At 51.8% G+C, this 27,032-nt stretch overlaps 1 protein-coding gene across 1 annotated transcript in view; it reads left to right on the forward strand.

Moving 5' to 3' along the window:
- Itpk1 (inositol-tetrakisphosphate 1-kinase) overlaps positions 1–27,032 on the forward strand; it is a 162,048-nt gene that overhangs the window by 99,187 nt on the left and 35,829 nt on the right. Inside the window, exons 5-6 of the mRNA XM_069997691.1 lie at positions 11,043–11,168; positions 25,690–25,807. Coding sequence (XP_069853792.1) covers positions 11,043–11,168; positions 25,690–25,807 — 244 coding nt within the window. The remainder of the gene's footprint in view (positions 1–11,042; positions 11,169–25,689; positions 25,808–27,032) is intronic.

Here is a 27,032-nt window from a genome sequence, read left to right on the forward strand (position 1 = left end):
TTAGTTTCACTGTTCATTATGTGAATGCCTAGAGTCTTGTTTATTATATGGGGCCTAAGTTTTATGGCCAAATGTCTGTAGGCTGTGGGCAGGAAGGGCGACAGCCCAGGTTCACATGACAGGTCAGTACCAGGCCCTCTTCAAAACATCATTGTTTCTGAAGTTCTCACCCAGGCCCCATGTTGCATGGGGCCGTAAAATAGACAGCTGCCATGTGTCACGTGCTGACAAGTTATATGATACTCATGTGGTAGTCAGTTGAGTTTCTAGAACAATCTCTCCAAAGGGGACTGGGAACATCCAACCCCTTGCTTCGTACCCCTCCCCGGTGGCGGCTTCCCACCACTGTTGGGACAGCACTTCTGACCATGCCTTGTGGGGAGACCTTGCACAGCCACCCTGCCCCCTTGTCTCTGTCCCTGCACCCACAGTGGAGCTTCTTCACTTGCTGTGCTAACAAAGCACTGCATTTTGAGAGGCTTAAACTGTATATGTTTTGACCTTCTAGTCTAGAACCCCAAAGTCAGATCAAGGTGTGAGCTGAGCCTTTCCTTCAGAGGCCAACGGAGAATCTGTTTCTGGCCTGTCCCCAAGCCCCTGGTGTTCTGCTAGTAGTCTTTGGCTTTTTTTTTTTTTTTTTTTTTTGGTCAGTCTTGGGGCTTGAACTCTGGGCTTGGGCACTAGCTATCCCTGCACTCTTCAGCTCAAGGAGAGCACTCTACCGCTTGAGCCACAGCACCACTTCCAGTTTTCTAGTGGTTAATTGGAGATAAAGAGTCTCACGGGCTTTTCTGCCCGGGCTGGCTTTGAACTGTGATCCTCAGATCTCAGACTTCTGAGTAGCTAGGATTACAGGCTTGAGCCACCAGCCTCCGGCTTCTTTGGCTTTCTTTAACGTGTACATGTCACCCTGATCTCCATCACGGGGTATTCTCCCTGTGTTCTGTCTGGTTCTAAATGCGGTTTTAACAGTGATACCAGTTATGTTGGATTGAGGCTCTAATCCAGCATGAGAGCATCTTAACTAAGGACATCTACAATGACCCTATTTCCAAATGAAGTTATCTCTAAGGTAACTTTTTCTGTGTGGGTCCATTTGGACCTGCAATAGACCTTAAATGATGCCCTCTCACCCTCCAACCAAGTGCTCTACACTTACTTCATGATGCGTTGACAGCTGAGCGCTGCCTGATATTATTGTCTCCCCTTGCTTGAGTAGGAATCGTGAGTGCTAGGATCTTGGCTGCAGTCTTTCTTGTGTGCCTCTCAGTGGTTACTCACCCACAGATGACAGGAGCTCCACAGGTTTCAGGGTTCAGGAGAAGCAGAACAGAACAAAGAACTGTCTTTCAGGGTGATTTACAAAGCAGCAGTGGTTTCTTGTATTGAAATCCTAGATAAAGGGCAGAAGTGTGTGTTACTGCCTGCCTGATGTTTTCCAAGCTTGTCACGTGGCTGCACATCCTCCAGCCTGCTCTGTGGAGTGTAAACACGCACCCACATGCACCCTGCAGTGCAAGGGGTGTGTCCCCTTGTCCACAGGCCCCATGTCTGCCAAGGGGTAGTTTGTGTGGGACAGGCAGTCACACATTATGCCCTCCAGTTTGCCCTCTGGGGTGGGAGGTGGGGGAACATGGGATCCAATCCAGTCACCCTCATTAGAAGTCCCCCTGGGCAGGGCATGTAGGTAAATTGCTTTGTCTGGAAGGGGCCAGTTACCTCTTGAGTTCATGTGGTTGGGAGCTCAGCACCTTTGCCTCAGGATCACAGTTCTAGCATGGCTGAGAACACAGCTGTGGAAAGCCCTTGAGCCTCTCAGATGCCCCACAGGCCTCACAGTTATGCTTCCCCTCAGGAGCCATGTGCTGGGGCTACGATGGGCGCTGCTCTGGTGCCTTGCTTGCTCTGTGGCCCAAGGACTCTTGGCCTTTTCTTCCTCGAATGACCCAGCGTGTCTGCACTTATTCCTGGGCCACTTGGGACATACAGAAGTTACGGACTAGTCACTTACCTCGTAGGCTTTGTGGAACACTCCTTCCCCACCCTCCTGCCCGCCAGTACAGGGGATCCAGACCTGGGGCTAGGGCAGAGAAAGCAGTATGCTGAAGACAAATAGGCGGTAGCTATAACAAGGAAGTGGGCTAGAGTTTATGGTCAGCAAATGTGGGCCTGCCCCTTCCCGGTAGGGACTCAATGTAAGACAAAACATTTGGAGGGGCAGTTGTGGACGTGCTCAATACATATTGTGTGAGTGAGTGGATGGGTAAAAAGATGAATGTGTGTGTGAGCAAATGGTATGTTTATAAACCATTGTGTGTTTGCAGGCCCCTGGCATGATGGGGTGTGGCGCCAGGCCATGCCAATCTGCAGGGAGGAACAGGACACAGTCCTGATCTTAGACAGTTGCAGAAGGAATGGCCAAGGAGAAGTCTCTGCAGCACCCAGTGGTGGACATGCTCAGCCAGGCAGGCCAGGCCAGGCCACATCAGGCAGCCCTGAGAAGTAGGAGCCTGAGGCATCAGTAAGGCCTTCCAGGTGAAGTGGTAGTCTGGCATCACACTGGGGCCCAGAGCCTGAAGGATATTTTTGTTCGGCATTGGATGGAGAGGCTCCCCCAAGAACTGTGACTAGTAAAGTACTGGAGGGTCTGAATGCAGAGAAGCCCAGCGTAAGAGGGCTGGCGCTGTGCACAGTGCTGGGCCTGCTGAGGGCTTGCTTTGGGCCAGGTTGACCACTGAGGCTCTGCCAACACTGCCCCACTCCACTGTCAGGTAGTGGAGAAGGTGTCACGGCTCCAAGGTACAGATAAGGATACAGAAGGCTGAAAGGCACTGACTGAAAGCCTGAACACTGCCCATAGCTCCCTGCACTCCTCCATCATTCCCACTTCTCAAGATCAGAGGGAGAAGTCAGGGGGGAAGCACAATGGCCAGGCATGGTGGTGTGTGTCTGCCATCTCAGCTCTGTGGGGAAGCACAAATAGAAGGGTTTGTACAATGCATAAAGGGCTGTGGGTGTGGCTCACATGGTAGAGCGCCTCCTCAGTAAACAATAGCCCCTAAGTTCAAACTTGAGTACCACCACCAACATGAAAAATAATTAAGTTCAAGTGGCACAGCATGAGAAGCCCCCTGTGCTTTGCAAGCCCCTGGCTCCTCTCCTCCATGGACGCTGCCTGTTGACCAGTTTTTCTGGAGTGTACTGAGACTCATTGCATGTGCGTGTGCCAGCAGATGTTTATGTAGCCTTCCACCCCAGCACACAGCCTCTGACTCCCTCCCGGTGATCACTTTCCAAGTTTACCTGTGGTGCCTGGTGTCTCAGTGTGGATTTTCATGAGTAAGCCAGCCTGCCCCTTCCTGATGAACTTGACCTGTTAGTTTTGGGTGACTACAACAGTGCCCCTTGTGCTGGCCAGCAGTACTACCCAGAAGCAGGATGTGCTCTGGGTGTCACACTTCCACAACTCCTATGCTTCCAGATACCAGTTCTGGAGATGCTGCTCTGGAGGAAGCTTCAGACCTTCTAGCTAGGGTTGTTTCAGAATCATTTCTTTTCTTAGAGCTTCAGTCGAGTCTAGCTGCAGACCCTGTATCAGAGGTGCCTTACTGGTTATCCAGCCTCAGTTCAGTTATTTTACCTTCCAGAACCTTCCTTGTCTCATGTGTAAGTGGGCACAACAGCCCCAGCCTTCTTAGGGATGTGAGGATTCAGTGAAAGGATAGATGGTTCACTTAGTTCAGCAACTGGTATGGGTAAGTTCCTGGCAGGTCTGAGGGAAGGGATTATTGGGACACAACATAAAAGGCTTAAATTGAAGCTGGAGCAAATCCAGGCTCATGTGATCATGGATCCAATCCCGTCCTGACGTCTGTGCTGTGGGCTCACCTCCATTCGCAGATGCGGTGACTGATCCCTGGCCCTATGACACATTGGTGGTGTGGTGTGCTAGTGATCCAGGCTGTTTCCCTTACCCTGGCTTTGCAGGGAAGGAAACGGGACCATGTAACATCCCCAGTCCTGCACAGTGCACACTTAGCCCTGCCCTCTGACCCTTGGCACCCTCCTGCCTGGGAAGGGGCCCTCTCTGTTCTTAGGGTTCCTCAGGAAAGGAATTGGCACCATGAAGAAGGGCACTGAGGGCACGAGGGCTCTGTGAATTTCCTCTTCCGGCCTAGTGACCGGAGATTCCTCACCTCCCCCAACACAAAGTACAGCCAGACTTTATATTGTGGCCTTTGACTCCTCCCAGTGGGTCCAGATTCCTAGCCCCTCTTCTCCCCACCCTCCCTTTTTTTTGTTGTTGTTTTTTTTCTCCGGTTTGTGACTTGTGCTTCCCCTCAGGACAGGAGGAGATGTGCCTGGTGATAGAGGGAGGGCTCTGCTCCCACTGCTTCATTTCTAGCTGGGCCCGAGGGCCCAAAGCACCAGGGTCTGGGGACTCAGCAGGCAGCTAGAGAGAGCTGGTGCTGGAGAGCACCCAGATTCACCATGTGGTTTGTTCAAAGTTTCTGTCTTAAGGAAGGGATTGGAGCCAGGCGCCAGTGGCGCATACCTGTAATTCTAGCTGAGGAGGCTGAGATCTGGTATCTTGGTTCTAAGCCAGCCTGAGCAGGAAAGTCTCGTGAGACTCTTGTCTCCAATTAACCACCAAAAATCCAGAAGTGGATCTGTGGATCAAGTGGTAGTGTGCTAGGCTTGAACAAAAACACACAGGGACAGCACCCAGGCTCTTAGTGTAAGCTCAAGGACCCACCAGGGGAAAAAAAGAAAGAAAGAAAGAAAGAAAGAAAGAAAGAAAGAAAGAAAGAAAGAAAGAAAGAAAGAAAGAAAGAAAGAGAGAAAGAAACAGATTGGGGGCAGTAATCTTCCTCTCACAGCATAAATCGCTGGTTTATCCAAATAGTAAGTGGTAAGTTATTTTTAAAAGTCTTTCAACTCTCTCACCCCATTCCTGGGGGCCCATTAACTATAATTTGCTTTGATTCCCTATTTCCTGTCGCATTCATACTTTGTTTCACCTAAAGGAACAGAAACACTGGTGTGGGTGTCAGGATAGAAGACATGGCTCAGGTTCTACCCGCGCGCACACACACCACACACACCACACACACACATACACACACCGTGCATGCACACATGCACACACACATACACACACACACACACACACATCGCACACATCGCACACATGCACACACGGCTCGGTGGCCCAATCCTGTCGCTTTTATGCTAACTCACAGGGGCCAGCGAGACTTCACCCTGGCCATCACAGTGAGCATTTGTCCCCTTGAAGGTCACTGCCCCCCCCTCCCCCTGCGGCCAGGGGAAGAAAGCCCCATAGGCCACCCCACTTGAAAGAAGTGCTCTGCCTGGGAAGGGACATGGGCCACTTTCTCCATAGGTCTCTGGTTTCTGGGAAACCAGGAAGTGCAGTGTTACCAAATGTCCAGAAAAGTGCCACATCCCCACTGTGGTCCTGTGTTCACGTGTCATGAGTCCTCCCCAGAGTTTTCCACAGCACATGCTATTTCTCACAGTTTAGTACAAACACGAACCCTTGATCAGCCCAGATCCCTTCATGGCCATATCCCTGACTCCTTGGGTGTGCCCCTCACTGTGCAGCCTTCACTCTTGTACGTGTGCATCCTCTCCTTACACCGACAGCTTCTGGGCCAGGGGCCGTGGGTATATTGATTCCTTCAGTCTGTTCTTGAACCTGGCTCTTCACTGCTGGAGGAAGCCCTGGGCAGAATGTGGGATGAGCCCCTTTCTTAAGGACCTGTGCTAACTGGGTAGCTTTGCAGCTTTCTGAATGAAACTGGCTTGCACTTTTCCTGATACCATAACTAAAGAGACTGTCATCGTTGTGCTGAGTGGTCTCAGCCTCTGCCTCTAAGGTTGCAAGAGGGTATGCTCTCTGCCTTTACCATGTTGCTGTCTTCCCATTCTCCTGTGGTAAGTAGGAAACTGAGGAACGTGGTAAAGGAGCACTTGGGCCTCTTGAGTCTGTGGCAGAGGTCGCTGGGGTGACCCAGAATCACTGTTAGTGCAGCCTGTTGGTCTTGGTGGCTGGCTGACCTCACTGAGGGACAAGTGGTGCTCCTTTTGAGTGAGTTGCTTGTACTGAAGGCTTCCGTGTCCAAGGTATTGGCCTTCCTGCAGGAACCTCACATGGTTGGAGAGAACATACCATCCCATGCATGAGCCTGCTCATCACGGATGCAGGCCATTTGTTTCATGCTTGGCTTAGGCTGAACTTTTATGTAGTGGCTACCATGCAGTTACAGCTAAAAATCACCACCCCAAAGGGTGCATTGAAGGAGAGGGTGAAAAAAATCCCCAGGCTTCTGGATGCCTTTTGGTGTAGGGGTCAGTTTTCTAGCTTTGGCAAAAGAGAGACTTGGGTTTCAACCTCTTTGTAATGTAGTGACCTCTCTCTCCTGCATCCCATACTGTCTGGGCTTTAAGTTAGCACACCACATAACGCAAAGTAAGCACTCTGTCAAGGTTACGTGTCATCTTTAGCAGCAAGTTTAGGTGTGGCAGTGTAGACTTTGAAGATCTAATGTGAGTCAGTACAGGTGGCCTAGTTCTGCAGAATTCGAGTTTGGGCCTCTGTTGAGCTCTCATGACATGAAATACAATGAGATAGGAGTGACACCAAGGAATCCCACTGATCAGAAGTATAGCAAGGAGAGAGATTCAACAGAGAGCATTGATCAGGGTGGTGCTATACTTGTAGAACAGAGGACATTGATTGAGGATGTGGTACTCAGGGGCAAAGTGTTGTTAATGTGGGTGTGAGGCTGTAAGGCCTCTGCAAGCCACTAAACCGCTCTATCACTTTGATCATCATGAGCATTGCATGAGTCTCTCCATGCAAAGTGCTCAGAATAGGGTGGTATAGAGTATGTGTGCAAGAAGCTTGTGGTAGTATAGGACTTGCCTGCACCTGACTCACTCCAACTCTGCCTGCCTGTGAGCCTCAACATCAGCTACAACCTGTAGGGGCTGTGCAGGGAGCCTTAGGTTTTTCTCAGTATCCCTGTGCCTCTATGATCCAGTAGTGCCACGAGTAGTGCCTGGAGCCAATGCCAGTCCTCAACCTGGGGCCCGGATACAATCACCACGGCCTATAGCATGGCAATCCTGAATGATGTCTCAAGGGTTCTGGGTACATAAGTGAGATACAGAAGTCATAATGTCATCCTGTTTGTGGCAGGGTGCTCTAGGACTTAAAATAACCCTGTGAGGTATAGGAACAAGTTTATAGCAATCCTCTTTTAGTGGATGGGGAAACTAAGGGAACCAGGGTTTTGCTTTTGGTTTGTTTTTGTGCCAGTACTAGGGCTTGAACTCAGCCTGGGTGCTATCCCTTTGTTGGTGTGCTCAAGGTGGGTACTCTACCACTTGAGTCACAAATCTACTGCTGGCTTTTGGTGGATAATTGGAGATTGAGTCTTTTGGACTTTTCGGACTGGTCTGGTTTTGAAACTCAATCCTCCTATCTCAGATAGTAATTCAGATGATAGCTACTAGCACCTGGCTTGGTGCATAGTAGTTAAATGACTTTCCCTACCCCAGAGGCTGTGGAGCTCAGTCATTTTTTCGGAACTGTCTGCCATGTCCACCCTACTCTGCAGTACAGGGCTGAGTTGGTGGGCATTATCAGGGCCTAGCTTAGATTGGCTACCAGTTGGGGCATGATTGAGTTAATCATTTTGGAAATCAAAGGTGACTTTGGGGCCTCTGGAGTTTTCAGGCCTCTGTCCTATCTTCTCCTGGCCTTCTTTTCCTCCCCTCCCCCCACCTTGTTGCTTTTGTCTCTGAGGGAGACAGAGGCCCCTTGTTCCTCTGAATTCTGAGTCCTGAGCTCTACACAGAGCAGTGCCCAGTGCTTCTTCTGGGCACTTCTTCCCTGACCTTAGCAGGCCACCCTTTCATGGAGAACCACATGCCACTTGCTAATAGGAACGAATCAAACCCTGTTGCAGAAGAAGACAAGTCCCTGGTCAGAAAAATAGAATAACAAGCTTGTACTTGGGCCTCTGTCTCATCCCATCAGGGAGGCCAAGCCTGTGGAGTCCTCTCCTAGATCATCCCTTCTCTGAGTTGTCCCTTCTCCTAAGAGACCACCTCCTCTTCAGTGTCTCTGTCTCTGGTGCCAGCCTGCAGCAGCCAGGGAGAGACTAAGGGTCCTTTGCAGTGACCCCTTCCGAGTGACTATGGCATGTCTGGCTGTTTGAGGAACTATGGTGCCCATAGAACCTTGCTGGCCACTAGCAGCTGCACTTGTGCCCTGAAAAGATGCTGTAGCAGGAGAACCACTGGGCCCACTGTGTGTCCCATGTTGCTGCTCTTGTGAAAGGGCTTTACTGGCATAAAAATGCTTGGAAAATACACAAAGGAAGATGGCTGCCTTCCAGAACTCAACTGTTTACCTTCAGTGAAGCGGCCAGGGACACAGGGAGCTTATTTTCCAAACAGTCCGTGGTTGTCAGGTCTACAGTGTTCAGGCTGATGCCAGGGCATCCCCTCTGCCCACTTCTTTCCCCAGTCCTCAGGAGACCGCTGGCCCCTGCAGGCTGGTGTCTGCCCCATCATACTCCAGGGAGACTGGGAGGATTCTTTGGTGACGTGGGGTTGGACGTGGTAGTTCCGCCTGGCCCTGGGGAGTGTGCCAGCGTCACTCTCAGACTTAGTTCTCTTGTGCAGCTGGCTTGGTCTGAAAAAAAAAATGGCCTCTTGTTTGTGGCATCTGTCAAATGGAGCACAGAAGAAATGGACTGTCTGTGGCCCCGCAAGAGTCTCCTGTTCTCTTTTTCTGCTGGCTTCTCTACTCTTCAAATTATGCTTTCCCAAGAACCAGGCGCCAGTAGCTCACACCTATAATTCTAGCTACTCAATCTGAAGATTGAGGTTCAAAACCAGCCTAGGCAGGAAAGTCCATGAGACTCCAATTAAGCACCAAAAAAACGGAAGTGGAGCTGTGGATTAAAGTTCCAGCCTTCAGTGAAAAAGCTGAGGGACAGTACCCAGACCCTGAGTTCAAGCCCCAATACCAGCACTAAATAAATAAATGCTTTGGGGAAAGGAAGGATTGGATGGAAATGTGGCATGAAATGTGTAAATAGAGTCAGGAACGTTTGCGGTTTCATCTCTTTATAAGAGGGAAACTGACCCAGAAGCATCGTGAGCCAGGTGGGTGGCTTGGCTGGCTGTTTTCCTTGCTAGGGTTTCTATGTTCTGGTGGTGGGAGGTGTACTCTTGGCTCCTGGACTTTCTGTGAGGATGAACATGTACTCAAGTCTCAGCAGACACCTGGGATGTGACCCTTCTCATTCTTGTCCAGCAGCCCCCGGAGATGGAGTTGATACCTTGGATGTCTGGGTCTTGCTTTATTTTGTTTTGTTTGGAATTGTATACAAGCTTGTCACCATGGGGAAGAGAAGTGTATTCCTTAATATTTTCTTATTGTGTGGTCTCTGGAATTCTTCTTTTCAAATTTGAGGTGACCCCTTAACATCTCTCCTGGCAGACAGTTAAAAAGAGGAGTCAAGGAAAGAGCTGGCACATTCCAAAGATTTGTCTAAAAAGGAGTTAAATAAAGGACTGTATCTGACAGGTGGGGGCAGGCTTGGGGATCAAGCAGCTCAGTGTGAACAGGTGTGGCAAGCTGTCACTACCCCTAGGCCTAGAGGGATAAGGGGGCCGAAGATGTAAGTAGAACTGCAGAGATAGTGGTTGCTCAGACAGGGGACGTGAATGCTGCCAGAAATAGGACCGGGGTGGGGGTGGGTGGGGAAATGAGTCCCCTGATCTCCTGCTCCTCGCGCTCCTCTTCTGCTGGTGTCCCTCATTATTCTGACTGGCCAGGTGGCAGTGGCTCAAGGACAGCAGCCCAGGGTCCAGTGGGCATGTACAGAGAAGAGATGGCAGAGTGGAAGGGCAGACTGAATGCCAGGTACCACTTAGGCCCAATATGTATCCTAGGCCCACCATGATCTTGGGAAGGTTTTGGACGTTTCTACCCTCCAATTTCCTCGTTTGCAAAATAATTCCCCATAGTGGTTGGAAATAAAAGGAAACAAATGCATCGGAGCTGTGAGCATGGTGCTGACTTGGAACAATCGTTTGTTACTGATGTTCAGTGTCTTCACTAAGGATGTGGCAACAGCCTTAAGTTCTGGAGGAGCTGCACTGGGTTGAGGCAGGGGCAGGGCTTGTGGCCTTCTCTGGCCTCTGCTGGAGGCTGTGTGGGTCAACCAGGTGCTGGGCTGGCGCCACTGCTGTCAAGGGACTGGCTTTGCAGGTGGTGGCGGCCAAGGGCCGGTGGAAGACACCTGGCAGGTCAGGAAATGTGGTGTCAGGCTGCCCTGGCTGTTTGGCAGGTGCTCCTGGCGTGGAGTCAGGTGATGTCGACTGTCAGCCGGAGGGCACTGGCTCCCCTGGGGCCTGATCTTCCCAACCCTGTGTTCCTGAAAAAAATAAACACATTCCCCGGTGGAGCAGGGCAGGCCGAGCTCATCTGACCAGAGACAGCCCTGTGCTCCTCCGCGGTCATGACAAGCTCCAGCTTTAGTGTGGAGCGCTAGTGGCAGCTTCTCAAGGCAGTTACTCCTGGCCAAAATGCCACTCTACCAAGACTTCTTATACTCTCATGGAGAGAGTATCTGTGTAGATCTAAGTTCTGATCCGGCTATGTGATGTTAATCATTTTATTTAACCTCTCTCTGAGCCCTAGTTTCCCAAGGTTGTTGGGTAGATGAGATGTGTGTCCAAACAGCCAGCACACAGCAGCATCACTTGCTTGCATGATTTCTGACCCTGTGTGGCATAGGACTTGGGACCGAGAACTACCTATGCAGGGTCTGCCCACAAGGTATTAGCAGCAGTGCTGATTTGGGGGTGCTCAGGGAGCTCATCTCATCTGTAGTCCAGTCTATAACCCCCTCTGGCAGTGTGCCCATAGGCAGTAAGTAGGAGGGGCAGTGGACTTGGAGCTAAAGCTGCCACTCTTGTGTGTTCCTGCCTTACAGCTGAACCTCAGCCAACCAATCGAGGAGCAGGGCCCCCTGGATGTGATCATCCACAAGCTGACCGATGTCATCCTGGAGGCTGACCAGAACGACAGCCAGTCCCTGGAGCTGGTGCACAGGTTCCAGGTGAGTGGGGGTCTGTGGGAGGGTGGGGAGGAGAGCCCAGACCTGTGGGCAGCCTAGAGATGTAACAGCTGTCTTGTAGTGTCACTCATAGGCATGGCTCTGTGCTGGCAGGCCCTGAGTCCACAAGCAGGCGCTTCCTGGCAATCTAGGCCTGTGTGGGTGTAACATGAGGACTGAGTAGACATGGAGGCTCCCGCCACCCCTGCTTGATCAAGATGTGACTTCCATGTCCTCAGAGATCCCTGTCCCCGGGGCCTTTGAACTAAAACCTATAGTGGTGATGAAGAGCCCTCCACTCTCCCCTCTAACCCAGGGTGCACCTTGTTGGGTAGAGCTTGAAATGGACTATCTCTTGTCGTTGTCCCGTTCCGCCCCTCCCCCCCCCCCCACACCAGTTTCCTAAGCAGCAACCTGTCCCTTGGTGATCACCCACCACTCTGCAGCTGCCTGACACCACTGACCTGCCCCCTTGTGGACAGATACGTTTTCTCTCTGGAAAGCAGTTTGGGGATCATGAAACAGTCATCTCTTAGCAAACACAGCCCCAGTAGTGGCTGTTCCCAGGCCTCCCTGGTAGATCACTGTGCTTGCATGTCTATCTCAGGACAAAGAGGCTCTTGTCACCCTGTAGCCACGCTGCCGACAGTATTCTCTCCTGCACGTTCAGGTCAGGGGTCTTGACCTCCTCACTTCCCTGTGTCTGTACCCGCTTCCTGATAACTCCCTGTCACAGTTATGTTTCCTGTGTTTCCCCATGGAGGGTGGTCCCCAGTACAGTTGGGGTCTGTCCCTATGTCCCTATGTCACACCCTCTGTGGCCTCTGCTCTGCCTGGGGCTTGAAGCCCCTCCCCCTTGCCAGTTCTCTCCTCTTTGAGGGCCGTGGCCAGCGAAAAGGTGTGCTCATAGCCTCCAGTCTCGTGGTAAAATGGTACCAGCCCCAGGAAACCCAGCCTGCTTAGAGGAGCAAGTAGGCGGTGAAATGAGGCACTCCCCAGCAGGTGCGCTCACTGCAGGCCCCAAAGTCCTGCTGAGTTTGTTCCATGTGGTAGGTGCTCTGGTGGGGTGCAGACAAGATAGGAACCCTGTTTGCCCTGCAGATTGGATGCTTCTTGATCCCTGCTCTGTGACAGGGCCAGGCCAAGAAATGCCCACCCTGTGCCTACGGAATCTCCGCAGCCCTCAGGCATGAGTCGCCAGCCCTGTTTTCTAACCTCAGCAGAGGCCTGGAAGCATGTGACTGTCTGCCTGTATCAGTTTTGACCTTCTTAGGGGACCCACTGCCTCTTCCCAAAGCGCTTCTGCCACCTCTCAGGCCAGCCTCTATCATTGTCCTGCCCTGCCTGCAGCCCCTTGCTGGTGACCTTCCTCTCACCTGGCTCACTCCCAATTCCTTGTGTCCTCTGGAAGGCCAGTTAATGTGCCTGTGGTGCTGTATGGGAAGTTCCCTGGAAAGTACAGCTGCGTCTGGCCAGCTGTATAGTAGCTGCGTCTGGCCAGCTGTATAGACCATTTGGTCTGGATCCTACATGATCTAGAAGCATTGGGAAGGCAGGGCACCGTGTAATGAGAGTTGGTACTGCTGTAACAGGAAGCATCTGCAAGGCAGCCACTACGTGCCAGGCTCTAACATCATGTACCTACACGTGTTATACATATGAACTCACTTGCTCGTTTCCCACCCAGGTGAGGAAGCAGAGGCAGGGAGGATGGGTAGCTTGCTCAGCCCCCTCACAGTTACAGAGTGGTCAGGTGAACCTGCTAGGCTAGCTGGGCCTTGCTTTCCCCTCTTGCTCTGCTGCTTCTCCAGGGGTGGACAAGAGGGCAGACATTTGAGTCATAGTGCCTGGGAAGCCTATTCAGGCTCAACCTTGACCCCCCTGGGTGCAGTGTCCTCAACATTAAGATAGGTACAGGGAGCACCTTGTTCCTGGGGTGGCTGACTGCTGGGTACATGGAATGTGGGATGTGCTGAGTGCTTGCTGCCCTGATGCTTCATGAGGCTGCCTGGTTACTCCTGTTAGGGCCAGCTTTCTGTAAAGGCATGGCTCCCAGCTGACCCTGGCCCCCAGTTACACATCACTGTCGTCCACAGCACGGAGCTCTCTGCCTAGGGCAGGTGGCTGCGGAACAACAAGGAGAGCTGTTCCAAGTGCAGGAAAGCATATCACTCTCTCAAATGGGGGCCTTGGGATGTATGTGTAGCTTCCCACTGCCAGCCACAAGAAGGGTCTTGGCTGGATCCCCTCCAGGGTACACACACCCAGCTGGCCACCAGTCAAGGGCACTGACCCCAAAATAGCCTTCCAGGGGTACTTCTAGGGTAAATTTTCATTATAGTCTGTTTCTGAAGGAAGCCGGATATCTGATAAGCCCAGGAAGTTTCTTCCTTTGTGAAGGGAACAAATATTTGGGGGACTGAGTACCAGGCTGTGCTTTTCAGAGGCCCTGGAAGGAGCACAGAGGGCAGGGTCAGCCTGGGGGACCTACGGAAGAACCACTCTGCCACTTGGTGGGGCCTGCAGCTTGACCCTCATGTGCTCTTTGCTTTCATATTCTTGTTTGTTTGTTTGCCAGTCCTGGGATTTGAGCTCAAGGCCTGGCACTGTCCACGAGCTTCTTTGGCTCAAGGCTAGCACTCTACCACTTGAGCCACAGCGCCACTTCTGGCTTTTTCTGTTTATATGATCCTGAGGAACCGAACCCAGGTCTTCATGCATGCAAGGCAAGCACTCTACCACTAAGCCACATTCCCAGCCCTCTTGTTTTAATTTTTACCCACTGGATATTAGCAAGGGGCTTTGGCCTGGTTTGGGAACTGAGAAGGACAGGGCTTACCGGCACATTCATTTGAGAGTCAGGAAGGCAGCACTGTCAGTCCCATCCACATTTTGCTGCGACCCGAGACCCGTGAGGCAGGGCAGTGGGCTGCCTTAGAAGGGCTCACCTAAAGGGCCTGATCTGAAGCAGCGCTCACATTTCTGGAGAGGAATTTGGGACTGTATGTTTGGAGAAAGATAAGGAATGTTCTAACAGCTCCAGAACATTCTCCCCCCTTCTCTGTGGGATACTTCCATAAACCTCTGGCCCCCAGGGGTGGGAAGGGAGTCTGAACTGAAGCCAAGCTCTCCCAGCCTCCAGGTGGTCAGATTGGAGGGTGGGGACCTGGTGTACGTTGCCGGTCATTCAAGCTTGTTATCATAGAAACCAATCCCAGCCCCGCCCCCCCCCCTTTTTTTTTGGACTAGCTTCACAATGGCTGGGCTTCGAGGATCATTGGGATGATTCAGTTGTTTTTCTGCTCCAAGGGTCATGTGGAGCCGGGTGCCACTGTGGCTCTGCCTGAGATTTAGTTATCAGTGTATGGACCTGGGTAAAGGTCCCTGGTGCCCTGCTTGTATGTGGGCTGGGCAGTCACCTGTGCACAGGGACCCCAGCTCCTGGCCTCTCTCTCTCTGGGAATAGCTGAAGGCTCCTCCCTGTGGCTCCTGGCACCCCCTGCTGAGTGTGGCTGCAGGGTGAGAGGGCGGCTCACCTCTTCTGCTGCCCTTTGAGTCCAGAATTGCAATGGAAGGGCCTCGGTGATTGTGATCCTTTTTTATAATATATACTCTCTCCAGAATGAGCTTAGGGAAGGAGGCTGTGCCTCCACCCATCTGAATCAGCCTCAAGAATGTCATTTGTCTCCAGTGTGCCTGGACCCCAAGTGTGGACAGAGTTCCACATGGAACTTTGCAGTGTCAGGTTGTTTGTTGAGCACGGTCCCTTGAGCTCCCAGCCAGGAGTGGAGGCCGGCAGCACACTGGGACCTGCTTGCAGCCTCTGGGGTGATGGGTTAGGGGAAGCGCGGCCTGGCACACTAAAAACCAGAATTGTTAACACGGCTCATGAGCCCTGGGTGTCCTGGTCACTGTCTCTCCTCAGCCTACCCCTCCCACAGCAGCTGCTCAGGCATGGCCTTTTCCTCCCCTGAGCCTTTCCACTTCAGCCTCTTCTGAGGCATTTAGACCCAGCTTGGGTCATCCGCCTCCTCACCTTGCTCCTTTCCTTCCTTGAAAGTCCATAATTCTTTTTCAGTTGCTGTTATGTGCCCTGTACTGGGACAGGGGCCACATCTGCTCCTAGCACTGAGCATTCCTACTGCTGCCCTCCATGCCTGGTGCTTAGGGAAAATGCCCGTGTGTCTGTCGGTGGACATTTTGGTGGAGGAGATGGCAATAGTCTTATGCTGGGTGAGCCTTGTACTGGGTACCTTGTGGGCAGCTGAGAGTGGGGAGAAGGCCAGGAAGGTTCACAGCAGGTGAGGATCCAGCAGGCTGGGGGTGGGGGAGGCGGGAGAAGGGGGCTGTGGAGCTTGGACTTTTTCCTGAAAAGTGTTCAGGGTCAGGCTGGCTGCTAGGAGGGGGTTAGTAGGTGGAAAAAGGCCCTACTCAGAAGGGGGCATTGCCGATGTGAGATGAACTCTGCACAGCCAAGGACCTTCATTAGTGCTGTAAGATGAAGGCCCAGTGGAACCTCATCTTCATCCCTGGGCATCCCGTGACCCCTCTGCTGCTGAAGTTGGGATGTGTTACCTGGAACAAACAGTAGTCACCCTGCAGTGACCTCAGCCACAGGACTGGAGGCAGGTGGAGCCATGCCCAGGGGGAGGATGGCATCTGTCTATGGAGGGAGGGGCCAGCAGGGGCATGGCCAATAGCTGGTCAGATGGACCCAGGCTTCACTGCTGGCCAAACCTCTGAGCCTCAGGACAGCTATCGCTCAGCTGGGCATTAGGGACCCAAGATGCTAGGGCAGTGATCTACTGTGGATAGGGATGGGAAAGACATGAAGCTCACACTAGCTCTGGTTCTTCCCCACAGTAATGTAGGCTCCTACACTGCACTGGCCACCCCCTTCCTGGGTCCAATTGATGACAGGCAATAGGATCTCCCTGCCATCAAGGATCAGCGAGCACTATTGTCTTCTCAAGACAGTTGAAAAGCCCTGTAGGGTTATTGTGAGCATTAGACAAATAAGTATGTGCAAGGCGCTTGGTGCTGCCCTGGGTCCAGCACGAGTGAGTGCATGTGCACATGCACAGGTGTTGGCCATCCTCACTGTGGGTGCCTGGCTGTGGTAGTGCATCTGGGACCACCTGCCCCAGGCGCTTGTGCACTTGGGAGCTCTCCGCCTCTGATGTCACTGGGGCACCCGCCCTGTGCCCTCCCAGCCTTCTCTGTGACCCCAGCTGGCTTGGAGTCACGGAGGCAGTGACTGTGAACGCGTCCCCAGGTGGGAGGTTTGCCTGTGTGAAGGCCATGGAAATGTGGCCTTACTTAGCCCAAGAGGCAGAGTGACGGATCAGAGGGACTTGGCCACTATCCCCACCTCCCACCTTTACCAGCCAGCCCATGTACTCGATGGCACAAAAGACTGAGAGTCCACTCCAGAGTCCCTGCCGAACCTGGCTGTCACTTCCCAGGCACAGGTCCCTTGTGTCCCAGTGCTCCAGGCGCAGACATGATTGAACCAGTGGGTTCAATGAACCTTCGATGTCCTCAGCGCTCACTGAGCATCTGAAAGTGCAGGCTGTGTGCAGGGCTGGAGATGCAGAGGAAGGAGAAACAAAGGTTTCACTATTCCAGGCCTTTGAACCCATCAGGAGGCTGACATCGAAACCCATGAGAAGTGGAGTAGCACTGTAAGTCTCAGTGGGCTCTGGCATTTTGCCTGTGGGCTGGTGGTGTTGCAGAGCTCCAGACCATCTTTGGCCAGGCCAGTACCAGGAGGCTCACTCTGCCTGGGCCCTCCTCACCTTCATCTCCAGGATAATGGAAGTACTTCCTTCCTTTTCAGGCAAGGAAACTGAAGCTCAGAGATCTTAGAAGATGAAGCCAGCATTGTAGCTTATTTTCTTCTCAGATGTTCCCCCAGAGGGGCTTTGGCAAGGGCTGATGAACAGTAACCCCCCCCCTACCAACCCATGTTGGTGTGAAGGTCATTGGGCCAGGGTCACCTGGGTTGTTATTGGGATGACCTTGGCACAACTGGTGCCATGTGATGATGAAATGTTGGTTGGAAGATGCCAAGGATGAGAAGCTGCCACATGCTCACCCCAGAGGAGCAGGCTCACTCCTGGGTGAGGTCAGCCTGGATGACCACAGCTCTGGGTCACAGGCCATTGCCCCCATGGTAGAGAAGGCCAGCTGCACAATCAGCCCATTGTGTGAGAGTGGCCAGGCAGTGGGGCCAGGCGTGGCTTTCTGCTGTGGGAGGGTGCCCTTCAGTGCCACTGCCTTGTGGCTGGCATGTCCCCTGGTGGATGGGAAGCACGGGTCACCTGCCTAGGAGCAGAGCTGACACCATAGATGTGTCAGGTGGGACAGGTGACCAGAGAGTTCCCCCAATGCCTAATTGCTGAGCCCACACTCTTGCCTCTGGCCTTGCCCTTTGATGGGGGGTGTGTAGTTTTACCAGTCAAGGTTTGGGGCATGGAGAGTTCTAGAAATACAAATGTTTATTGAGGACATTTTTTTCCGGGAGTGGCAACATATGACTGTAATCCCAGCACTTGGGAGGCTGAGGCAAGGAGGATCACCAAAAACAAAATAAATAAAGCATTTCCCAAGGTTGTGCTAAGAACTTTGTGGACATCATCATAGGGTTTTCTTAGCCTCAGCACAATTGACATTACAACTGTGTGTCATCCGGGCCTGTCTGGTGCACTCAGGGTGTCTAGTGACCTTTCCCCTTAGATATTATTAGTACCCCCACTGCACCCCTGCATGGCCTCTGTCTCCCCTGTTGTCTGGAGGATCTAAGACCTGGGACAAGTGACACCCATCAGCTCGCCAGCCCTCCAGGCCAGGTGTTTTGTCTGCCTCCTGCTGAAACAAGAGGAAACCTCCAAATTTGATGCTGAAATTGAGATGAAAAGGGAGGTACCGTCTTCATGGGTACTGTGTGCGAGGGGTGTAATCTTTTGACTCACGGTAACAGCCTTTCCTCTGAGCATTCACCTCTGTTTGGGGCTTTTCCAGTAGGTCTGGAATGGCACTTTCTCCCAGAGCCACAGCTTTCCCTGCTCACGGTGGCTGAACGGGGTGTGTGACCCCGAGGCTGCAGCCACCTGGGAGGTATGCCATGTGGATGAGTGTGTGTGCCTTCTGTCTTCAGGATGAGGGTGCCTGTGTCCTGGGTGCAGGACAATGCTAGAGAGGGGCGTCCTCAGCACCTCATTGGGAGTGTGGGTTGTGTACAAGTCTGGGGCCTGGGCCTTTGAACCCCTGACTTCCTACATAGCACCTCTGCTCACCAGAAGGGGGCGGAATTGCTGCTGGCTTGCTTTTTGCTCTTCCTGTGCTCCAGTGACTCCTCGCTCTCTCTGGCCTGGGTCTGTGGGTTTTTCCACGCTGTACAGCCTCCAGGATCCCACATGTCATAGATGTGGCTTTCCGCCAGCCCCAAGTTAGGCAACACCAGCTTCCGCTGCCCAGGCAGCCTATTCCTTCTAGAGTGGCCATTATTTCCAGTGGCCCAAGCATTTTCAGGGGCTTCTGGGTACTGAGTGCAGGTGGTGTTCCTATGTCACAGGTACTTTGTGCTGTTATGGACATGCTTAAAACTGGATGCATGTAGAATCAAACTACGTGCCTCTCATAGATGGTGCTTAGGACCATGTTTTTGACCACACTGGTCCATTTCCCCCCACTGGTAACCAGTGTTACTTTTGCCTGAAGCTACTGTGTGTTAGAAGTTCCAGAGTAGACCAATCTCTTCCTGCTTGTTGGATTTTTTTGCTTCCAGATGCTCAAGGCCCCGGGAAGGCCAGCCGCCGGTGGCCTGCCTTGCCTCTGACCAGGGCTTATATGTTCACCCCTGGGCCTTTCTCTTCCGTACTCCCGGTACAGCAGGGTCCCAGCAGCTCAGCATGAGCTCCTGGCTTTAAATAACAGGCCAAGAAGCACATAGATCTGGAACAAATCATGTTGGTGTTGTGCAAAGGGTCCAGGCAGCCTGTCGAACCTTCCTGAATAGTGAGATCCAGCTTATGCACCTAAGGCCAACATTGTGTCTTGCATGTTCTCTTCCTAGCTCCATCCGTGGTCTTGCAAACTGCTGGACTGATCACTCTATAACTCAAATCCATCCTTATCATCCTCTGGCCAAACATGCTGTTGCTCTAGGATCAAGTCCAGATTCCTTAGCTAGTTCATCTCCAGCAGACTAGCTCCTACCTTTTTGGCCTTACCCCTTTTCTTGGAGGCTTATGGCCACCTCAAGCTCCTGGTATCCTTGGGGTGCTGGGCTCCCTCACCCCAGATCTGTTTTGGCTGCCTCCTCTTCCTAGAATACCCTTCTCCTCCTAGCCTATGTTCATGAGCCAAAGTTCTCAGGAGCTTCCCCCCCCCCCCCCCCGCCCCCAGCCCTCTTTGGGAAGGAGGTAGCACATTTGCTGCCTAGAAGCCCCCCTCCCACACACTCTCACAAGTATGTACACACCAACACATATCCATACTCACATGTATAGACACACATTCATGTGGCTGCACATACTGACAATGCACTCATTCACACATAATACTACTCACAAGTGCTCACATGTACATACATGCCTGCACACACAGATACATGTACACTCACCCCAACACACACCACACACATTTACGTACGTGCTATCACATGTATACATGTTTGTACACAATGACATATACTAACAAAGATGCACACTCATACACATGCACACACATGTATGGGCATGCATGCACACACTGACACATATACTGATTCATATGCATTCTTGCACACATACACCCACATGCATACACAGACATCCACACACAACACACAAGCACTCAAATGTGTTTACATATATGCACGCTGACATGTATAATCATACGTGCTCGCATGTGCCTACTGCACAACACATGCAGTCACATTCATGTGTACATGGACATATGGACACAGGTACTTGTTCATACATACACATGCACCCACATGATCATTCATAATGCATGCATAGAATGTACTCATACAATTACATTCACATGTACACACATGTGTGGCATGTTCAGTGACATCTCATTCACACACTTGGACTCACTAGTGCACATATGCACAAGAGATATGCTCATACTCATGTATGCACATGTGTGCACACTCATACACTCACATGCACATAACATGCACAAGTCACAGACTCATACACATACTCATGCATAAACACGCATAATATATACAGACACACATGCACATTCCCACACATAATACACTTTACATCTATACCTCTGTGCACACTCACACATATACATACTCAGTTATACCCCCATATGTACCACCAGTTGTATACACACACACACACACACACACACACACACACACACACACACACACACACACACACGTATGTACTCTTCCTAGTGGCTGGTCTCCTGTGCTCCTGGAGGCCCCAGGCTGAGTATTCAGACAGAGAGCTCTCCAGAATACAAATGAGAATTGGTTAAGACCAAGGCATCTGCTGAAGGGAAGCCTGGCTCTCTCGAGGAGCTGCTTGGAAAAGGCAGACAGGAAGTAGTCAGTGAGGATGCAACTTCAGCATACCTAGGCTGACCAGAGGGGGCAGCGAAGGACAGCCTGGGCCTGAGGGGGCTGAGTCTACCCTTGTCCTGTCTGCCTCCGCCGTCGCTGTCTGGGCACAGGTCTTGCTGGCCCACAGGTGACCGGATGTGCAGTCACACGTGGTGTGCTCCTGGGGCAGCAGCTCAGGGATCCTATCCCACTGCTCAGGCCTGGCTCGGTAGGAACACAAAAGTCTCTTTTGTTCTGTTGGTCACTTTGCAGTCAGAGCCCCTGAGTTGTAAGAGGTGTGGAGAATTATTCTCTTCATGTATCCCTGACAGGGCTGAGTTACAAGTCACTTAGATAGATTCATAAAGACTTGGACAGGTACAGGACTTCAGCCTGTTTCTTAGCTCAGCCTTTGTCTCAACTCGCCAGTGCCTCGGGGTTCTTGTGTTGGGATTGGGTTGGGCCAGGCATGGCTGGGCTGAAAGACACAGTCTGCCAATGATTGGAAAACAGCAATCTGGGCTGCCTGCCAGGGACTGTTGCACAGGTTGCCCACTGTACTCTTCAGTGGTAGCTGCTATGAATGGCACCCCTGTATATGGCTAGGTTTAGTGTCCTTGCCCCTGGTGTATGTTGGAGGTCAGCACAACCTTCTCTTGAGCCCACCTACAAGGTTTAGCTGTGCATATCTCCAATATCAATTCCCGCTCTACGCAGCCTCCCTCATTCCTGTTGTACCCTTGAGCCCATAAAGGCTTCTCAGGACATGTGGTGTGTGGTGCTCGGAAGGCTGTGTGCTCTAGGAGGGGCTGGGAAGGTTCTGCCTGTTTGGCCTTGGCCTTGGGTGATGTCAGCTCCAGAAGTCACTGCAGAGGGTCCAGCAGCCATCCTTCCCAGCAGGCAGCACTGTACTCACAGCCTCACCCTCCCTGGCCCTGGCCTCCTGGTACAGGTTTCTCTTTCTGCAGAGCCACATAATACCTTTGGAGACGTGACTGTCCTTGGCCCCTCTGAGGGCCCCCTTCCTCACAGATGTCTACCTTGGCTCATCTGCGTGCCCAGCATTGTGCTGGCCCTTTTGCCATGAGTTGCCTCTCACACCCTTCACGGTGCCATATTTCTTTTCCTCCCAGCTGATTCTCTGAACTGCCACTTGGTTCTGCCATGTGCATACTCTACCAAGAGGTGCCTGTGGTCGTTCATCTTGACCAAGTCGGAAATGGGTGCAGATAACTCTGGTCTGGCTGTAGGAGGTGGCCCACGGTGAACAAGATTGAACCTTGGGGTGGCAGGAGAAACATGGAGCTGAAGTCTCTGCCTAGCCATGTCGTGTTGTCACCTCTACCTAGCTGCCACTTTCCTGAGAGCAGCTGGGCCAAAGGACCCTTCAGCCGTTGCCAGTTCTAGACATTTACATATCCACCTCTGGAAGTGAAGATTGCAAAACTAGTGTGTTCTCTTTTCCTGGGGCTTCACTTCATGTTTACACCGTGTGGAGTGTCACATCCTGGTCACAGAGCTGTCAGGCTGCAGAACTCAGCCCTGCAGGACTGAAGAAAGGCTTCCTCGGGAGGAGGACTTGCCACATTCTAAAAAGGCTTGGGGGGAATGGCACAGATGGTTATCTCCCCGAGAATTCAGGGGCCACAGACCACAGGGGAGCAGACAAACCTTTCTTGCTGCAAAGGTGGACTCTTCTTCCAGAGCAGGGCACGATGGGGCAGGCAGGGCAGGCTCCCTCTGCAGAGCAGGGCGGGATGGGGTTCCATGACCTTGGGTCCAGTTTGGTCCTGAGTCTTGTGTTGCAGAATCAAGAGAATCCTTTTCTGTTTCCATGAGCTCCTTCCACACCTTCATTTCCTGAACACCCACAGCAGCCCCTGTGGTCGCTGTATTTAGACAGTAGCTTTCACTGCAGAGTTGTAGAGGGAACTCCAGCCTCTTGTTCCCAGACATGGAGGGCATGATAGAGGCAGGATTCGAGCTCTACAGGCCTCTTCTGCTAGATAAGAGAAAAATTCTTTTATCTCATTCACTATGTGTAGGACTCAGAGCAAACAGTGCCACTGATGTATGTCCCTTTGGTCCTCCAGTTGGCTTGGATTTGCAGCAGGTGAATCTTGTCTCTCCCCATCCTGCAGAGTGCTGGTGGCCCCACCCTGTTGGCAGCATTCACCGGCTTGGAGACCTTGTACTTTGAGTGGGCCAGATTTGTACACTCCTGGTAAATCCAGGCTCCCATTCACTGCTGGGACCTATATGGTTTATGCTCTACTGGCCCAGCCCTCTGAGGGGACATATGCTTCTCATTTATGATGCTGTTTGTTGGGTAATTCTAAAAGACCTGTGAAAAATGCACTTATGGATAGCAGGGTGGTAAACCCTTTGGCCCCTTTGGCCCTGTCCCAGGAGAGCATGTGGCTGGTTACGTTCCTTCTGTTGGGAACACTTTCATCCCTGGTCTAAACCTTCTTGGCTCCAGCTTGTCAGATTGCCTCCTTTGGTTTCATGTGGCTTCTTTTCCTCATGAGTTTGGAAGTCCTCTCACTAAATGACAGTGCTGTGGTGCATGAACACAGGACCAGTGCCAGCATTGTTTCTCAGCAGCTGGCACCCACGCCTTGGAGTGTAGAAAGGTATGTGTCCATGCTTTGAGCAGCTTCTCCCCTTTCCTGGACATCCATCCCAGCCCAGTGAGCATCTCTGACATTACCTCCTTTGTGAAGGGGAGGGGGTAGGGGTGCGGGTAGCTTTGTGTCACCTGCAGTGACTCCAGAAAGTGACTGTCCCAGTCTGTCCCCCACCTACCCAACACACACAGCCCCATGTACTCTGAAGGCCTCCACAGAACTGCTTCACAGCATCTGCAGATCCAACTTACTTAAGGCTGTCTTCACAAGGACCTTTGAGGTTATATGAAATAACCCCTCAGAGACCCTGAGAAGGTAGTGGCCCAGGAGGTGATATCTCCCCACTATACCAGGTCGAGGTTGGAGCTCTCCGTGGACGGCCATTTAGCACTAGGAGGGTGGGGCTGAGGATCATCTGCCTGTGGGAGCTGCAGGAGGAGGGGCTTGTGAATGATGAGCTCTTGTGGAAGCAGAGACTAGGTTTTCCATGGATCCACTCTGATAAAGGAATGGTGCCAGGAGGGCTACCTGCATGGGGGACCCCCACACAAGGGCCAGTGGCACAGGTACATGTGGGTAAGGCTGCCCACGTCTGTGTGACCTGAGGGCACTCTGGATTAAGGCCTTCTTCTGAAGCCTCTGGGCTATGACCCTGTGTCTGGCAGGCAGAGATGTTCCTCCATTGGTTGCCTGGCCCAGTCTGTACTAGCAGCTTGCTGATTGGGGCAGGTTGACCTGTGGATGGCCAGGTCTGTTCAGAGGAGGAAGAAGGAGGAGGGCTAGTGTTCTACAGTCAGGCCTGCAGCATGACTTGTACAGAGGAGGGGACCGGACCACTGGGCGTGCGGGTAGGGATGCTGAGGATGTGAGCAGGGCAGGGCATTGTGGAGGCTTCCAGGTGGTACCCTGCTGCCACCTAGAGAGAGAGGGAGCCGTTAAACATCCAATGAGGAAGGACCAGAAGGAGCCACAACCAGAGCTCTGGTGTGGAATTCAAGGGGGGAGACAGATTTGAGACAAAAAGTGAATTGAATCTCTGGCTTTGCCTCAGCTGCTTTTAAAATGATTTCTAGGAAACAAATAGGTCCTTTTAAAATTATTTTTTCCCCCAGAACTTCAAACAATTGTACAAGGGGTTAACATGTCCACGTAAGTGTGTAGGGCTTTGTGTTCAGAGCCAACCCTTCCATTACTCTTCCCCATCCATCTGTTCCTTCCCCCCAGACTCATTTCACATTTCCCACTTCCTCTGTCACATGTGTACACCGAGTGTTCTGGCTATATGTGTCCCCAGTTCCCTTTTTCTTTCCTCCACCACTCTTCTGCAATCTCACTCTTCTTCCACAATCTCATTTCAGCCTCCTGATCCTCATTTTGTTAAACTGTCTGCTAATTGTTAGAAAGGTTTGGTTGGTGCAGTTTCATTCCTGTATATGCTATACTTCAGTCATCCAAATTGTGTTTGTAAGCGTGTGCTATTATGTATACTCACATGAGAGGTTGTATTCTTTTTTTTTTTTTTTCTTTTACTACTTTTTTTCCCCTCTCATTCATAGGGCTTGAAATCTGGGCCTGGACACTGTCCTTGCTCTATTTGCTCAAGGCTAGAGCATTATCACATTGAGCCATAGCACCACTTCCAGTTTTCTGGTGGTCAATTGGAAATAAGTGTCTCATGGACTTTCTTGCCTGGCTGGCTTCAAACCTGGATCCTCAGATCTCAGCCTCCTGAGTAGCTAGGCTTCCCGGTGTGAGCCACCAGTGCCTGGCGGGCAGGCACTTTCATAGATCAGAGTCATCAGCTGTAACAGACATGTTTCTGGCAAGGCTTTAGCCAGGGTCAGAGGACCTGACCAGAACCCGGGTGGTGTTCCTACATTCTGAGTACTGTTTCCTGAGCTCAGACCTTAGGCAAGCCTCTCCTTAAATCCCCATGGGCAGGAGGCAACAATGCTCAATAGGAAATGTTCTCATGACCTTGCTCATGTAACTGTAACCCCTCTGTACAACATTTTTACAATAAAAAACGCACCAAAAAAAAAAATCCCCCTGGCCACCGCTTACCGCTGTTGGTTTAGTCTCCACACTTTCCTCTTCTGCCTGAGAATGTCCAGGCCCTAAGCATTCACAGCAGGAGCCCTGAACCTGCCTCTGATTGAATGGGCTCAGGGTCACACAAGCTTTTCTGACCCAGCACCCTAATTGGTCTAGCCAGAGTTGTGTGATGTGGGGAGGGGTAAGAGAGGGATGGATGCATGAAGGACTGGAGGAACAAAGTCTTGTCATCTCCCTTGTTTTGTCCACCAGTTTCCTCTCTCTAATCAGGAGTGGGCTTTTCTTGCAGGAGTATATAGATGCCCACCCCGAGACCATCGTCCTGGACCCCCTCCCTGCCATCAGGACCCTGCTTGACCGCTCCAAGTCCTATGAGCTCATCCGGAAGATTGAAGCCTACATGAAAGGTACACAGATACACGTGACTTGGCACCTGGTCACAGGTGGGCACTGTACAAGGCGAGCGTAGGGGTGTGTCCTTCTAAGTGCTTTGTCACAGGAAGTAATTGAGTTCATTTGGGGCAACCATTCTGGGGAGGTCCTTTCTTTGTCTGTGACCAGCAAGTTAGGAAATAAAAGCCTTGGGAGAGTGGCTCTGATTCCTGCAAGAAGGTTTTGTTTGGCTGCGCTAAATTCCCAGAGGGTGGAGAAGTTTCCCAGTAACAGTGGTCAGGGAACAGAGTGTGTACAGAGCTGCCTGCAGCAGCAGGCCGGCAGGCCGGCCATGGACTTATGGAACTGGGTGAAGGAGACAAACAGAAATTAGGGCCTTTAATCAAACATACGGAACTCGGCTGCGCAGCTGCCGGCCTTGTGGGGTATGTGATGCTGTCCAGGTGGGGTCTCCCTCCCAGCTGCAGAGCTTCTGTTGGCTATGGCCTTTTGTCTTCAGGACTTTTCTCCCCAACTTGGTCTCACCAAGGAGCAGGGCAGCCCCAGAGAAGTCCAGATACCATTTCAAGGTGTGTGTTTCTACAAAAGGGACTTTTGGGATGATCTGTGCCCATAGTGACCTCCTCCCTTTCTCGTTAAATTTTAAGTAAAAATCCTGAGCCCTGAGGTTGTGGCTGTGTGAGAATTCATCCTAGGATCAGGAGAGGCCCCTCTGTACTGATTGTATGGTGGTTGTTTCCTATGCTTGTGGGACCAAAGGGCACATTTTGGCTGACAGGGCCAGAGGCAGCCATGGAAATGGAAACATGGGAACATCATTATTAGGTAGGCACCATAGGCCTGCATTCGTTTGGGTTAAGCATCTTATGTTCTCTCTTTCCATATTCTTTCTTTGGTGGGTACATATGAGACACTGAGATTATCTTCATCAACTTTTTGCTTCTGTAACAAAATGTCCAAGACAGGCTATCGTTATTAAGTGAAGGGTGGTGTGTGTGTGTGTGTGTGTGTGTGTGTGTGTGTGTGTGTGTGTCTGTGTGTCTGTGTGTGTGTCTGTGTGTCTGTGTGTCTGTGTGTGTGTCTGTGTGTGTGTCTGTGTGTGTGTCTGTGTCTGTGTCTGTGTGTGTGTGTGTGTGTCTGTGTGTGTCTGTGTGTGTGTCTGCGTGTGTGTGTCTGCGTGTGTGTGTGTGTGTGTGTGTGTGTGTGTACACTAGTATTGGAGCTTGTGCTCAGAGCTTA

Source organism: Dipodomys merriami, unplaced genomic scaffold (assembly GCF_024711535.1).
Source record: "Dipodomys merriami isolate MVZ:Mamm:240054 unplaced genomic scaffold, mDipMer1.0.p SCAF_50, whole genome shotgun sequence".
NCBI classification, from domain to species: domain Eukaryota; kingdom Metazoa; phylum Chordata; class Mammalia; order Rodentia; family Heteromyidae; genus Dipodomys; species Dipodomys merriami.